Source organism: Lagenorhynchus albirostris, chromosome 12 (genome assembly GCF_949774975.1).
Source record: "Lagenorhynchus albirostris chromosome 12, mLagAlb1.1, whole genome shotgun sequence".
Taxonomy (NCBI): domain Eukaryota; kingdom Metazoa; phylum Chordata; class Mammalia; order Artiodactyla; family Delphinidae; genus Lagenorhynchus; species Lagenorhynchus albirostris.
In genome coordinates this window covers 66,740,913-66,758,002 of record NC_083106.1, presented here as the reverse complement: position 1 = coordinate 66,758,002, position 17,090 = coordinate 66,740,913, and the positions used below count along the sequence as shown (strand labels likewise).

At 37.3% G+C, this 17,090-nt stretch overlaps 1 protein-coding gene across 6 annotated transcripts in view; it reads right to left on the bottom strand.

Moving 5' to 3' along the window:
- The window catches only part of RNGTT (RNA guanylyltransferase and 5'-phosphatase), a 218,012-nt gene that overhangs the window by 172,602 nt on the left and 28,320 nt on the right, over window positions 1-17,090 (bottom strand). For all 6 annotated transcript variants that reach the window (XM_060167795.1, XM_060167796.1, XM_060167797.1 and 3 more), the window contains 2 exons: window positions 15,738-15,847; window positions 14,062-14,163 (listed from right to left, as the gene is read on the bottom strand). In XM_060167795.1, coding sequence (XP_060023778.1) covers window positions 14,062-14,163; window positions 15,738-15,847 — 212 coding nt within the window. The remainder of the gene's footprint in view (window positions 1-14,061; window positions 14,164-15,737; window positions 15,848-17,090) is intronic.

The window sequence follows — 17,090 nt, the reverse complement described above, 5'->3', positions numbered from 1 at the left end:
ATCACAGAGTCGATTCAATGTGCAGTTGCTTAAAGTTTACAATTTAAGGAGCAATTTTATTTGTTCTCATTATATATACTGTATTCTGTGCCTCTAGCTACATTTACATTTTATCAGGCTAATATAACACTTAAAAGGCTTAAAAGCCATTTTTAAATAATTCATGGGGAGACAATTTAATTCTGTGCCCAGGCAAAAATATTTTAAAAATTAAATTTTCTAAAGTCTAAGATGTTACGAAAGTAAAATTTGTCCAGAAAGGCTCACCTGCCCACAAAAACAGCAGCAACAGCAGAGCTGGGCTGAAAGCCAGGAACATACTGTTCTAAGATGGGCTGCATATAAAATCTTCAAACCAGGGCTTCCCTGGTGGCGCAGTGGTTGAGAGTCCGCCTGCCAATGCAGGGGACACGGGCTCATGCCCCGGTCCGGGAAGATCCCACATGCCGCAGAGCGGCTAGGCCCGTGAGCCATGACCGCTGAGCCTGCGCGTCTGGAGCCTATACTCCGCAACGGGAGAGGCCACAACAGTGAGAGGCCTGCATACCGCAAAAAAAAAAATAATAATAGGAAAAAGAAAAGCTTCAAACCAGATCTCACAATTTAAAAAAGAGCTGTCAGAATTACTCATTTTCAATTTCTTTACCTAAGTTCACAGATACTAATGCCTTTTGGGAATCAGATTACATGCAAACACTGAATATAGTTCCTAAAGAAAGTAAAGATACTATATGATGTATAATTTTAAAAAACAAAAGCATGTAGTTATAGAAATTTCTTTCCCAAAATATAATTGGAGCATATATATCAAAATTGCTATTCTTCATATACCGTGTACAAGTCCAGTGACTGTTCTACCCTTATGAACAAAATTTCACTATCTAAAACAGAAGAGTTACATTCCAACACAAAGTTTTTCTATAGACTCCTTTGCTCCCAACATGAACAACAGAGAGCAAAACCCATATGAGATAAGAGAGAATCTTCAAATCATTCTTTCATTTTCTGAGATTCCAACATAAGAACATCAGTTTCCTGAAGCAAACAAAACACTTTCAGAGACTTTAACGTGGCAAAATCGTTTTTACAAAAATAGGTCTAAAATGACATAGTCATATAATTCATATGCAATGCACAAAAGAACATGGCAACATTATCAAAACTGCTATGCTTTCAGTAGTGTTGTATACATGATCCCACTAATCCTCACTAAATTCTTAATAATCCCAAACTAGTATTTTGGGATGTATTAGATGTACAATGCATTGGGTAACAGAATTCTACTGCCTCACAAAAGCAGCCTGAATTAAAGCTGGTCCTCTGCTGCCATCTAGTGCAGTCATAAAATGCCAAAACTAAACCAAAAGTGACTGGAAAAAAACTTTTTGGTGATGAATCTATTTATTGAATCATTAAAAATACTAGTTCAAGGGCTTCCCTGGTGGTGCAGTGGTTGAGGGTCCGCCTGCCGATGCAGGGGACACGGGTTCGTGCCCCGGTCCGGGAAGATCCCATATGCCGCGGAGCGGCTGGGCCCGTGAGCCGTGGCCACTGGGCCTGCGCGTCCGGAGCCTGTGCTCTGCAACGGGAGAGGCCACAACAGTGAGAGGCCCGCGTACCACACACACAAAAAAAATACTAGTTCAAAACATGGGCCTTAAATATCACTGCAGAAAACGCTACAAAAATATTTAATAATTTACTTTAAAATATGTGAGTGTAGGGATTTCCCTGGCAGTCCAGTGTTTAAAACTTTGCCTTCCAATGGGGGGGTGTGGGTTCGATCCCTGGTTGGGGAACTAAAATCCCACATGCCTTGTGGCCAAAAGAACAAAACATAAAAACAGAATCAATATTGTAACAAATTTAATAAAGACTTAAAAAAAATGGTCCACATTAAAAAAAAAAATATGTGAGTGTATTCCCACAGATGCATTCTAGAGCATACAGAATAGAGCAATAAGTGGTTATAATGAACTATCAGGTAATAATTACTCATATGAAAAAAGTTACCTAGAATAATATTATCACAGTACTGTTTGTTATAAAAGCAAAAATTTCAAAACAATTTAAATTTTCAACCACACAGGATTTCTCAAATTATGATTCCCTGGTGGCGCAGTGGTTGAGAGTCCGCCTGCCAATGCAGGGGACACGGGTTCGTGCCTCGGTCCAGGAAGATCCCACATGCCGCGGAGCGGCTGGGCCCATGAGCCATGGCCGCTGGGCCTGCGCGTCCGGAGCCTGTGCTCTGCAACGGGAGAGGCCACAGCAGTGAGAGGCCCGCGTACCACAAAAAAAAAAAAATATATATATATATATATGGTGCATTCATACAATGGAATACAATGATCCAGTATGGCTCCTTTTCCTCCTAAGACACTATCAAAATAACAAAGTTAGATTTTTTTTTTAAGTATAAAGCCATCTGGTGGTTTTCAAAGTATGTCCACAAGTCCCCAAACTCTTTGATACTCTTCCTTTTAAGAGGTGGAGCTAAATTTCCCTCCCCTTGAGTGTGGGCTGGATTTGTATCTCACTCCCAACAAATAGAATATGGCAGAAATGACTGTAAATAACTTTTGAGATTAGCTTAGATTATAAAAAGACTACTACTTCCATCCTGGATATCTTGAAATATCTTGGATCACTTGCTCTGGGGGAAGCTGGCTGCCATGTAGTAAGGACATTCAGGCAGCTGTGGAGAACCACATGGAACCCCAGAGTTAGTATGAAGACTGCTTTAAGCTGAAGATGTTTGAGATTCAAGAGATGCAGAAAGAAGCGTCCCCAGAGCTTCCCTTATTTGACTAAACGCAGAAACTTCTGGGAATGAGGCCACCATAAATCACCTCTTTGGAGCAGCTTCACTCCCAGGAAGGAGACTGAGAGTGAAACTATCTTAAAACCCCTCTCTGGGGGAATTTTACAGCCATGAAGAAGATGGAAAAGATCAATCACACCAGCATAACAAAGATTATCAGATTATCATAAACTTTCTTCTCTCCTGTTGTTATCCTAAACATAGGTTCTCCTAAAGTAACCCATTTGTTCTTCCCACAGAAGCCTTCTGTCTCCATTCCCTTTCCCCTATTAAGTTAGGGGTGTGTGTGTGTGTGTGTGTGTGTGTGTGTACCCCTAACTTTAGTCATTTAGCACATCACTTCTTTTGTGCACTCCCACAGGCATTATGAATAAACTTTTTTCCTCTTCTTTCCTCAGTTTAATCTGCAAACTCCCAAACACTAAACACAGTGGGTACAAGTTTTTCCTCCCCACCCAGGCCTGCAAGGCAAGGAATGGAGGCCTCAGGCCAACAATCAGCAAAGAACTGAGGCCTGCCATCAACCACAAGAGTAAGCCTGGAAGTGGAGCCTCGAGGTGACGGCAGCCCTGGCCCACAGAGTGACAGCGACCTCCTGAGAGACACTGAGCCAGAACGACCCAACTAAACTGTTCCCCAGAACCATGAGATCATAAATGTTTGTTGTTTTATGCTGCTAAATTTGAGGGGGTAATCTTGAGGTAATGTGTTGGGTAGGAATAGATAACTAATATAACACACAACAATGAAGATAATGAAGGAAAGGAGGGAAGACCATCACTGGATGAACTATGGCAATAAATTTCTGCTGGACAAGAAATCGATGGAGAAGTGCTGAGAAGCACTGCACAAAAGTAGCAACATCTACAAGTGGAGCTGCCTATTTTGCAAAATCCCAAAGAAAATCCAGACCCAGAAACATCAACTAACGAGAGTGACAATAGGGACTGAAAAAGAGAAATTGGTTATTTTTAACTAATGTAAAACAATTAAATCCCCACAACTCACAGACAAGACATACAGGTTAACCAACTCCTAAGCAATCAATCAATAAAATTGGAGGGCCCTTCTCTAAAGAAACTGAACCAAACCCTGAGGTAAAGTAACTACATGGGTAATGGTGCCCGGAAGTAAAAGACCTCTCCAGGCAGTAGGACTGAAGATCCTCCAGCACAACCGCTTATCATAAAGCAAAGGTCTCAAGCTGACAAAGCCGGCCCACATTCACAGAATTTCTTCCAAGCACTTTTTCTGCCTCATTTTTAAATGCAAACAGCCAACCAAGGATCACTGCACATTTAAGGAAAACCAGAAACATGAAGAAGAAAGATGATTCAAGATTAAGAGAAAGTAACTCTATACCCGCCAGTTAGTATTCTCATAAGAGATTCAAAACTCTATCATGTCCATAAATTAAGAACAGGTTGGCATAAAAAGGTATAAGCAGAGAGTAAAAATGCATGGGTACTCTTGAAATTTAAAAGCGTAATTACTGAAATTAGTAATTTATTAGAAATACAGAAAGAAAATGAGAAGATCTCCCAGAAAACTGAAAAGGAGACCAGGAGATGAAAAGTATGACAGAAAAGGTAAGAGAAGAAAAAGAATCTAAGAATCTAGGTGGTGTAACAACCAACAGCAGGTCTAGAAGGAGAAAAGAGAAAAAAGAAAAAAGAGAGAGAGAGGAAATAAAATATCAGAGATAAGATAAAATTACCCTGAATGGAAGAACCCAGGTTTTCAGATTCAAAGAGATCACCAAGTACCAATGAATGGGAAGGTTGGGGGGCAACGGCGACCCACATAATTAGACATCACTGGGAAATTTTAGGACAAGAATAAAGAGAAAATTCTAAGTTTCCAGGGGCGAACCACTTCCAAGGCACTAGAATCAGAATAATATCACACCTTTTATCAGTGACAGAGGTTAACAGAAGAAATTGAAGTAAGGTTTTTAATATTCTTAGGGAAAAGCATTTCTAATCTAAAATTTTATACACAAGCAAATTACTAAATTCAGGACAAGAGCAACAGCATGTTCATACACCTAAGCATGCTTGTGTTACTTCCTGTACATACTTTCTTAGGAAGTGAGTTAAGGAGGTATCCCTGCAAAGTGACAGAAAAGAAAGGAAGGAAGGAAGGAAGGAAGCAGAGGGGAAGAAAGAAAAACATGGAATCCAGAAAGCTACATCCAACCAGGATAAAAGTTGGGACCAGAGCTTTATACACAGGCTAGAAATCATAGAAGGCTCTAAAAGAGAAGTCTTTGGGATAACAACAAGTAATTGAAAGAAGAAACAGAATGACTAAAACCTTGAAAAAACTTGATTATTGGGTAAAGGCAATTATTCGAGTAAAAAAGAACCTATTTAAACTCAACAAAAGAAACATTCTACTTGATGTGGCAGAGAAGGCATGACTTTGAACTCTGGGCAAGTTGGCTGTCTTTGGTGGTCAGCTCCATCCCTGCAGTTGTGTGCTCAGTGGATCCTGGTTTGAGTAGTAAGCAAATAACACTTCCCAGACTCCCTTGCCAGCTCTCTGGAAGGAGATTAGAAAAAAAGAGGAAGGGAAAAACCTATTGATCTGCTTCTGGCAGCATCTGTGGCAGCACTGAAGGCAGCAGCCACCAGATGACGGCACAGCTTCTTAGGGGAGAGCCCCCTGGGAGGGGCTGCTGTGCAGAAGTGGTGAGTGGTCCCAGAGCAGCGGCCAGACAGGCAGTATATTACCTCCTCCAGCACCTGGGCATCAAGTGCTAACCAGGCTCCAAACAGAGGCACTAGCAGCCTGCTGAACTCCAGGTGACCCTTTGGCTTCTCCATCCTCTCAATGCCTTTGTAACCAATTCTATGTATTAAATTCCTGTGTGTTTGAAATATCAGAGTGATTTCTTTTCATGCCATGAAAAAGGAAATCTATTCCTTTCCACTAATCTAAATGATAGTTCCAGTGAGAAAAAAAAATTTTAAGTATTTTTCACCATTTAAAACAACCATACACTTACATAAAACAAAAATCCTATGTTTAACAAACAGCATGTAAATGTAAACAGAGTTGACAATATTAAAGTTAGAGCTGACATAACAGAAGTAGATGGAAGACAGAGAACTCTAAAGTCCGCATCTTAACAAGAGTTAAGAAACACTACATTAGGGTTATTAGGATAAAGGGAAGATTAAATATACAGGCATGATCGATGAAGAGAACTAACAATAACAGTTTACCTATGATGAGAAACTAGAAGAAAAGACAGGTGGGAACAGAGGTACTGGTAAGCCACATCCTCATGACCACATTAGGAACTCACCTAAAGTTAATTAATAAACAGCAACATAAACATTATTTAGAGATCTGAGGATAATCACAAAACAAGTATAAAAAAAAAGTAATGGAAATAAAAATAAACAAACGGGACCTAATGAAACTCAAAAGCTTTCGCAAAGCAACGGAAACTACAAACAAGATGAAAAGACAACCCTCAGAATGGGAAGAAATATTTACAAATGAATCAACGGACAATTAATCTCCAAAATATATAAACAGCTCATGCAACTCAATATTAAAGAAAACAAACAATCCAATCAAAGAATGGAAGAAGACCTAAATAGACATTTCTCCAAAGAAGACATACAGGTGGCCAAGAAGCACATGAAAAGCTGCTCAACATCACTAATTATTAGAGAAATGCAAATCAAAACTACAATGAGGTATCACCTCACACCAGTTAGAATGGGCATCATCAGAAAATCTACAAACAACTAATGCTGGAGAGGGTGTGGAGAAAGGGGAACCCGCTTGCGCTGTTGGTGGGAATGTAGATTGATACAGCCACTATGGAGAACAGTATGGAGGTTCCTTAAAAAACTAAAAATAGAACTGCCATATGACCCAGCAATCCCACTACTGGACATATACCCAGAGAAAACCATAATGCAACAAGACACATGCACCCCAATGTTCATTGCAGCACGATTTACAATAGCCAGGTCATGGAATGGGCACCTAAATGCCCATCGACAGATGAATGGATAAAGAAGATGTGGTACATATATTACTCAGCCATAAAAAGGAACGAAATTGGGTCATTTGTCAAGATGTGGATGTATCTAGAAACTGTCATACAGAGTGGAGTGAAGTCAGAAAGAGGAAAACAAATATTGTATATTAACACATATATGTGGAACCTACAAAAATGGTACAGATGAACCAGTGTGCAGGGCAAAAATAGAGACACAGATGTAGAGAACAAACGTATGGACACCAAGTGGGGAAAGTGGTGGGGAGGGTGGTGGTGGTGAGATGAATTGGGAGACTGGGGTTGACATATATACACTAATATGTATAAAATGGATAATAATAAGAACCTGCTGTATAAAAAAATTAATTAAATTAAATTCAAAAATTAAAAGAAAAAAAAGGTTAAAAGAAGTTGCGTTAGACCTCAGAGATATTGCGGGTTCATTTCCAGACCACCACAATAAAGCAAATATCGCAATAATGTGGAAAAAAAAAAAGTGGTTGCCTTTAGGGAGTAATACTGATAGAAGGAGGGGATATGGAAGGAATCTCCAGTATTACTTGATTTATTTAACCATAAACAAGGATTACCTTAATAAACAATTTTATTTTAGTCATCGAATAGGAAAATGTTTAATAAAATAGAAAAATATTTAGGAGCATTAATTAAAAACAGCAGATTACTGGGCTTCCCTGGTGGCACAGTGGTTGAGAGTCCGCCTGCCGATGCAGGGGACACGGGTTCATGCCCGGTCTGGGAAGATCTCACATGCCGCAGAGCGGCTGGGCCGGTGAGCCATGGCCGCTGAGCCTGCGCGTCCGGAGCCTATGCTCCGTGACGGGAGAGGCCACAACAGTGAGAGGCCCGCGTACCGCAAAAAAAAAAAAAAAAAAAGCAGATTACTAAACTAAAAATCATAGATACTAAACAGTTTAAGTAGAAAACATATTTCCCCTAATAGAAGCTCCATTATGGCAGGGACCACTGTAATGCCCAGCATCTAGAATGGTACATGGCATACATAATATACACCAAAAAATACTGTGGAATGAATTCATTTTCACTTAACAAAATGATATATATAGACAGAGACACAGGTCTGAAAATATACACACCAACATTAGCAGCAACAGCAGCAACTGGTGAGATTACGGCTGCTTTTCATTTTTTTCTTTTCCTTATCTTCACTTTCTAAGTTTTCCACAATGAATACAAAGTAATTTTATAATGAGGAAAAGTATTTTTAAAGTCACTATCATTTTTTCATTAAACTTTTTCATTTTGTGACCAGAATCACAAAAGAAACCAAAAAAAAGACATTTTACATATATATATATTCCAAGTTAGAAAAACTCACAACTATTAATAATGGAAAATGTTTAGTAAGGTATAGACATATTCATTGACCTTGACCTAATTAAGAGGATCTGAAAATCTTTCAAGGTAACAGAATACTGCAAAATTACTATTCATTGCACAAATCAGGTAATTAGTTCCAATACTGGTTAACAAATCTCATGAATCTATCTGTTCTGAGGCTAAGAAGCCTCTGTTGGTTATTTTAATTAGTTACTTTTAGATTAAGTAGCTCTGTTTATAATGAGAATACAGAGTATCATTACACTTCAAAGTATAAAATCAAATGATATATTCATTTGCACTAACTACCATGAATGTTACAGGTTATGCTTTTTAGAACTTCATAGCCATGCACAAGTTAAGTATGTAAAATACAGTATCCTTTTACCTGGTCTTCCATGGGAGAGAGTAAAAAGCCACATTGATTACTCAGATTTACCTTGATCTGGAATAAAATGTTAAAGCCACTTAAAATGGTACGGGCAACACTTACATATCAAAGGGGCTGAAAGGTGTGAAAATCATTTTGATTTTTATAAAACAATCAGTCTTCATGAGAAGAGAAGACCAGAAGAAATATTCCAAAGGCTTTGTTTTATTTTACATTTGCCCCGTGGCCTGGCTGATTACTTTTGATTTTCTTTTGTATAGGGCACACATTCTTAAAAGATCAATTACAATTCTTTCAAACAATTTTTCACTGATTCACAGAGAGGAACAGATTTGTTTTCTCTTTTTTACCCAACCTAGTACTTAGCATTTCTACAATCACACATAATGGACTAGAGCATGTGAGCAAATAACCAGTTCTTAAAGGATAGTGGAATTATGAAAAAATAAGTATGAAAATCCCTTAACATCTCATCCAAGATATAGCTCTAGAGCTGAGATGGGAGTCGGGGCAAATGCCCGCCAGTGAAGTCAGTAGCACTATGCAATACTAAATAACAAATGGGTCTGTATCTCTTCTTTATTCCATTATCAAAGGTCAACAACCATCTAGGACACCCATTATTATACTCCTAAAATCAAAATGAGCACTCATATTTCATATGGAATATCAAGTAATGCTCCTTAGCAGTTCTTTGTTACCTCTCCTTATTTATACTGCTTTGTACTATACATACTTCTACTACATCTCTTACTGCATCTTAAAGCTGCTTCAAGGGCAGGAATTGTATTTTGTTTACCTACAGTGTCTTGTATCATCTTTGAGACCTTCTAACCCCTATAGTAGCTTCATAGTTATCTACTAAAGCAATAAATATTATTTCTGCAAAGATACTGATTTTCCCATTAAGTGAAAGGTGCAATGCAATTCCAATTACCATCACAAAGCGATTTGAAGGAAACCTGATAAAGTTTTCTACAGTTTATAACAGAACAGCATATGTCGTATCCATTTATATGGAGGATCAGGCAGTGAGGGAAGGCGGCAGCAGGCAGGAAGATGGAGGCATAGAGTCCAGAGAACCAAACCTCCAACTCTTAACATTGATCATCCCAAGGTGTGGGATAAAAGTTCTCACGGGGAGAACTTTTCCTCTCCCTATATAAGGAAGACATCACCAGAATAAGCGTATTTTAAGATAAAAATTCACCTATAAGAATAAAACAGTAAAAATAACCAAAGAAATAGTGAAAAAGAATAATGAAGACAATATCTGGCAACACAGGAAAAAATACATGTATAAAGCAAGACCATGGTAAAGATCCTAGGCTCTGGAGCCAGACCACCCACATTCAAATCCCAGTCCTGTAACTAACATAACTGTGCAGGCTTGGAAAACTCACTTGCCTTTACATGCCTCATTTTCCTAATTCATAAAAGGAGGATAATAATAGTACCTACACCTCACAGAGTTGTGCACAGTACATGAGGTATTCTGTATAAAATACTCAGACTGATGTCTAGTACACCTAAGTGCTCAATACGTGTTATCTGTTAAAATATAATTTGTGCCATAGCCAAAATACAAAAGAAACTTGTGTAATCGACTGATGTTTCCCAAAACGCTAATTAAATCAATAACAAATTTCATTTCCCAACTGTCAACCTGGCCACATTATTATTTATACTAAATGAAACTACCCCAAACTGCCAAGAATGCAGTGAAATGGGCTCTTTCAGGCAATAGTGTTTGGGGGTGTAACGTACAACTTTTGGCAAGAGGTATCAAGGAGTTTAGAAGTTTCCATACTCTTTATCCAAGTAATATTATTTTCATCATAAGCTATATCAAGATGGGTATAAGGAGTTATTTATAAAAGAAAAAACTGGAAACAGTCCAATGCCTCAATAAAAGAGAGCAAACAATTTTATCTTGGCAGCAATTAAGTAATATCTTTTTTTAACATCTTTATTGGAGTATAATTGCTTGACAACGGTGTGTTTGTTTCTGCTTTATAACAAAGTGAATCAGCTCTACGTATACATATATCCCCATATCCCCTCCCTCTTGAATCTCCCTCCCACCCTCCCTACCTCACCCCTCTAGGTGGTCACAAAGCACCGAGCTGATCTCCCTGTGCTATGCGGCTGCTTCCCACTAGCTATCTATTTTACATTTGGTAGTGTATGTAAGTCCATGCCGCTCTCTCACTTCGTCCCAGCTTATCTTTTAAAGTATGTTCTAAAAACGGAAAATGCTCATCTTAAGATTAAAAAATAAAAATAATCATATTAAACAGGTTAGTTCTAATTACCTGCTAAGTCCAGCAAAACCTCTGGCATATGGTAGATGTTCAATAAATATTTGCTGACTGTATGAATAAATATTATTCTTCTCATATATTTGGGTCCTGTAGCCTAGCTCTCTTTTAAAATATATGTATTTAGAAATATTAACAAAAAAAGGATTTTTTTTAATGTTTCGAAGTTCCAGATGCTTGCTACTCCTAGAATATGGGCAACCCCAAATTCTAATCAGGGATTGCACCAATGTTTGCAACAGAGGTTTTACCTATATCCGTTTAGCTCTAAGAGTTCTCTAGCCAGATTTGGTAATGAATTCAGTTGATTTTTATCCTTAAGTACCATTTCAGAGACAGTACCTCTATTAAAAAGTAGTAACTCTCACATTGATAAGTAGCTTAATTAAAGAACCTAATATTTAAAGGAACTTTCTATCCTTTAGTAAATCCTAAAGATGTGACTAGCTGACATCTCAAAAGTTTGATTTAAAAATATTAGATTGTTTTTGTCCTATACCTACTTTTCTTCTTGTATAATAACTAACTCACACCCTAAGAGAATTCTGAATGTATTCTGAGAAACCAAATGTTGGTTACCATGTAAAAATGATTTTCCAAGGAGTCTTAAACTATGACACCAATAACTAACGTTTATTGAATGCCATAATAATAAACATTTTACATGAATCTCCTTTAATCAATCAATGGACAAATTCTCAGCTGTATCCTTAACTCAGTGGCTGGCTAGACACTTCTCTGGTTTAGTCACTGATTTTTAAACTGTGTTCAACCGGCACTAAAGGCCATGGCTCCCGAATCTGGCTGGAAATCAGAATCAGCTAGGGCTGCTTTCAAAAACACAAATTCTCAAAGCCTACTAAGGTCTACTGAATTTGGATCTCTAAATTTTTTTTTTAATGCAAGCTTAATATGATGGTAATACAATCATGATGATAACATAACCCAAACATCCAATGGCGTTTGGGAATTGCTGCCCTAAAAAAGTTCCATGGTGACCTTAGAGACCACCCAGAGTGCAACCCCACATGCTGCCCCAAAATGTTCACCAACCAAAGCAGCCCCACTTTTGTCTGTTTTATATAATGGGGGGTCCAAGTCAGATTTGGGCTTGGAGAAGGAGTAAAATGAGTTCTGTTACTTTCTCTTTTTAACCAGTTTACTACCAGATATCATCCGCTATAGCTTTAGATCAGTGAACAGTGCTTCTGATTGACTTTTAATCACTCCTTGTTTGTCTCCCTTCTCCACGATAAAAAAAAAGGAACACAGGGGGCTTCCCTGGTGGCGCAGTGGTTGAGAGTCTGCCTGCCAATGCAGGGGACACGGGTTCGTGCCCCGGTCCGGGAAGATCCCACATGCCGCGGAGCGGCTGGGCCCGTGAGCCGTGGCCACTGGGCCTGCGCGTCCGGAGCCTGTTCTCCGCAACGGGAGAGGCCACAACAGTGAGAGGCCCGCGTACCGCAAAAAAAAAAAAATTAAAAATGTGAAAAGCAGATCTTAAAGAGATATACCTTCTTTCCCATTTTCATTGCAACATTATTCACAATAGCCAAGATATGAAAATAACCTAAGTATCCACCAAGAAATGAATAAATAGATAAATAAAGAAGATGTGGTATGTATATATATGTATATATAGATATATATACACAATGGAGTATTATTCAGCCATGAGAAAGAAGGAAATCCTGTCATTTGTGACAACATAGATAGAATTTGAGGGCATTATGCCAGGTAGAATAAGTCAGACAGAAAGACAGATACTGTATGATATCACTTATACGCGGAATCTAAAAAGCTCATAGAAACCGAGCCTAGAATGGTGGTTACCAGGAGCTTAAGGAGTGGGGAAAATGGGGAGGTACTGGTCAAAGGGTACAAACTGCCAGTTATAAGACAAATAAGTTCTGAGGATCTAATGCACAACATGGTAATTATAGTTAAAAAAACTGTATTACATACTTGAAAACTGCTACAACAACAGATCTTAAATGTTCTCACCACAAAAAAGAAATGGTAATTATGAGAAGTGAAAGAGATGTCAGCTAACACTACAGCAGTAACCATTTTGCAATATATAAGTGCATCAAATCGACAAGTTGTACACCTTAAACTTACATAATGTCATGTCAAATTATATCTCAATAAATCTGGAAAAAAAACTAAAGTGTACATACGTGTGTGCATGTGCGTATATATATACATGCACTCATTATTCTAATTATATGTGTGTGTTTGTATATATAATACATACACTCCTAATTGTTCTAAAACATTTTCTTCACTATGAAAAAGTTAATAAGACTTCTATATTAATATCTATATATGTGCATATATGTGTATATATATGTATACATTGCATGTATATATATACATATAAGCATACACTATATATACATACATGCATATATATACATGCACTAATTATTCTAAAACATTTTCTTCATTATGAAAAAGTTAATAAGAGTTCTATATTAATCTGTTATTTCAATTATTATAACATTTGCTGAATGAATAAATAATATAGCAAAGCTATAAAAAATGGATTACAAAAGAGAAAGATAAAGTTTAATGTTATTGAGGAAGCAACTTTATGCTTTAATACTAATAAATATTTTTAAATGTAGGAATATGAAACTTGAAGCTAAGCTTTGTTATAAGAATACAACAACCTTAAGAGTGTATAAAATTACAAAAAGTATTAGCAAGGATTAAGAGAAAAAGAAAACTATCGAAGGAACAAAATACAGAGTGAATCAAGGAGACTTGGTAATTTTTAGATTATAAACTGATAATACATCTGTTAATTTTAGAAGTGTCCAACACCATTAAAGACAAGGTGGCAGGCAGCAAACATACCAAAAAGCACAATATTATTAAGAAAAAATACTTCCAGATTTAAATTTGGTATAGATTCATGTCAAACTAACATAACTCTGAAACCAAAAATTAAGCAGAATGAGAGTTATAATTGTAGTACACAGCTAAGAATACTAGCAAAACAAAAACTATACAATATATGAAACATGCTTATTTTGCTGCTCAAGTCACTCCCAGGAGTACAAACCTTCTCTAACAACAAAGCAATATTCTTCAAGCATTCGGGTTATTAGTCAATTTTTTAAGAAATCTAACTTACCGCGTACCATCTGCTTTCCAGCTTACTTTATATGGCTTCTGCTCCAAAAGTTTAATATTTTGCTTGTCCATGGAAATAGGCTGTGCTCCAGGGAATCCAGACCTTAAAGAAGAACGCTATATTACTATTATGGCTGGTGTCCATACAAAGCAATACATGTCTTAAACCAAGCTCACCTGAGTCACACATTTAGCACAATGTTTTCCCTATCATGAGATTGTCAATTGGAATAATATCAGCTTTCACAAAAATGCTACCAAAAGGTTATCATTTTCTTGACATTTTAGAACTCAAGTTAACAGGATCATAATTGCCACTGCAAACTATGACTATTGGGCTAATTTTTAAATATTAATACACATGATCTAAACAGTAAAGCACATACTGTTTACAAGTCTTTGTATATCTACAAATCTTTTACTTCAGGAAGAAGTTTAAATCTTGCCTTGACTATCTTACATTGCTCTAGACCCCATATTCCTCCATCACGACACTGCCAGCTTGGCATAACTTTGCAGGGTTAGCAAGTTTCTCCTCAAAAGATGCCCAGAAGTGACAAAACAGGAGAAATTCAGGTCGAGATTAAAGTACACTGGCAAGGGTTTAACAGAATACTAAAACTGATAGCACTTCATCATTTACATTTTTTAGTTAAAATTATTTCTAGTTTATTGATCTGTATGTATGCCAGTCCAAAAGTTCTTTATATTAGGAATTTTTAACAATAATCCTGTTTCATCATGTTCCAGCTGTATTACAATTTTCTGCCACAGATAGCAATGATCAACAGAAATGACCATAGACCAAGACCTGAGAGCAACGAGCAGTGAACTCTCTCTTGAATCCTCTCCCATGAAATGTCTGACAAATATCTTCAAGTCATGGTAAGGGGCAGAACATATTTAAAGCTGATTCTCCCAGGTTTCTGATGACAGAAAAACTGGAAAATGAGGCACATTCAAGTCTCACCTCTTCTCTCTTAATAAAATGATAAGGGCAACTAAAACATTAATCAGCAACAGTGGGACTTCCCTTGTGGCGTGGTGGTTAAGAATCCGCCTGCCAACGCAGTGGACACGGGTTCGAGCCCTGATCCCACATGCCGCGGAGCAACTAAGCCCGTGCACCACAACTACTAAGCCTGCGCCTACAGCTACTAAGCCTGCGCTCTAGAGCCCACAAGCCAAAACTACTGAGCCTGCATGCCACAACTTCTGAAGCCCGTGCTCCGCAACGAGAAGCCACCGCAATGAGAAGCCCGCACACCACAACGAAGAGCCCCCACTCACTGCAAGTAGAGAGAGCCTGCGCACAGCAACAAAGACCCAATGTAGCCAAAAAACAACAATAATATATTTTTTTAATAATAATAAAAAAATCAGCAACAGTAGAATCAATCTCACAAAACAAATACCAGAAAGTGACAACAGTAATTTTCTATTCCATTAGGAAGACATGTGAGTCATCTAATTTTGACTCAAAAGTCTGGTTATTACACTGTTTATCTTGAGAAAAATCTGATAAACTCTTGCTTAACATGTTTTTAAGAACTCTATGTAAACACAGAAACTTCAAGGAGCAAAGAAGCTATGACACTGTTTGCATTAATGTTAAGTATTGCAGAATAAGAATAAATTTTATTTAACACTTTAATTAATATTGAAAATGTTTATTACCCTTCCCAGCCACAGAATTGATGACACTTCTGTTGTACCTCTCCTAACTTTGGTTGAGTTGTTACTTGAGTTACACCTTTAACAGTTACGCCTTCCAAAAAAATAGCACCCTGAAAATAAAAGGAAAAGAAAAATACATTAGAGTTCAAATCCATTTACAAAGACCAGACTGAAAGATACATTTATTTTCAGAAATCTGAGCAAATACATGCAACAAATGGTCTGCTACAGGAGGTTCTACAAACTCCCCTGGGATTGTACACTAGTTTTCCTTAATCCAGCATATGATTTTCAATGTACATATATAGGCCAGTGTCTATATCATGCTGTCAAAGCATCTATGGGTACTACTCAGTAATCATAACAGCAGTAATATCTTACCTACCATTTACTCAGAGCCTGGCAAAGTATCTGGCATTTTACAAACAGTTTCTCTAATCCTTATAACAATTCTGAAAAGTACATTCATTATATTTATTTCACAAATGACTAAACGAGGCATAAAGATTTTATGTAATTTATTCAAGTGGTAAAAACAGAATTTGAACTGAGGTCTATACTATACCATTCACCAATGATTCTCCATTCACCAATGAGTCTCATTTGGGGAAGGGGGTGAGAAGTTGTGTCACTGATGGAGTTTGGATTTTGAGATAAAAACCTACAATATGTACCTTTGTAAACTAGAATAAGAGTATAACAGTAGACAAAGCAGCTAAGCTACAGTCATCGGATGTACCAACATAAAAACTAAATATTACTCATCACTGAATTTTTAATCTAAATTCTTTAACTCGGAACTACATTAAATGTCTTACTGTATTTCACCCATTTCACAGCAAGTATATTTTTAGAATATCACAGAGAAGTGAAGCAGATGGAGAATTTATATATCAAATAATAAAGAACACCCCTGGAAATTTTAAAGACTAAAAAAGTCTTGATTCAATTACTTTGAGACCCATAAGAGGGTTGGCATCAGTCTCAAGAAATATCTATAAAACAACTCTAGCTGTTAACGTAATTCGGGAATAAAAAATAGGGTCTGCAAGCTACAATGATCAACATTCTGGCAAAGATTTGGCAAACTGAACTAGTTGGGAAGGAAAAAAAAAAAAGAACACAATACTTAGTCCACATACATCCCTGTCAAATTTAGAAGAGTCCTAAAGTCAATCCAGCAGACTATTTTTTGCCTCTAATTCTGAATCATATTTTACAGTTATCTAAAATGTCATCTACCTTGTTTTCCTTAAAGAGAGGTTCCATAAGCCAAAGTATCAAAGAATACCATTCCTCCCCTATTACACCATAATCTCTCTTTATCAGCCAATGAAATTCCTGTTTTAGAAC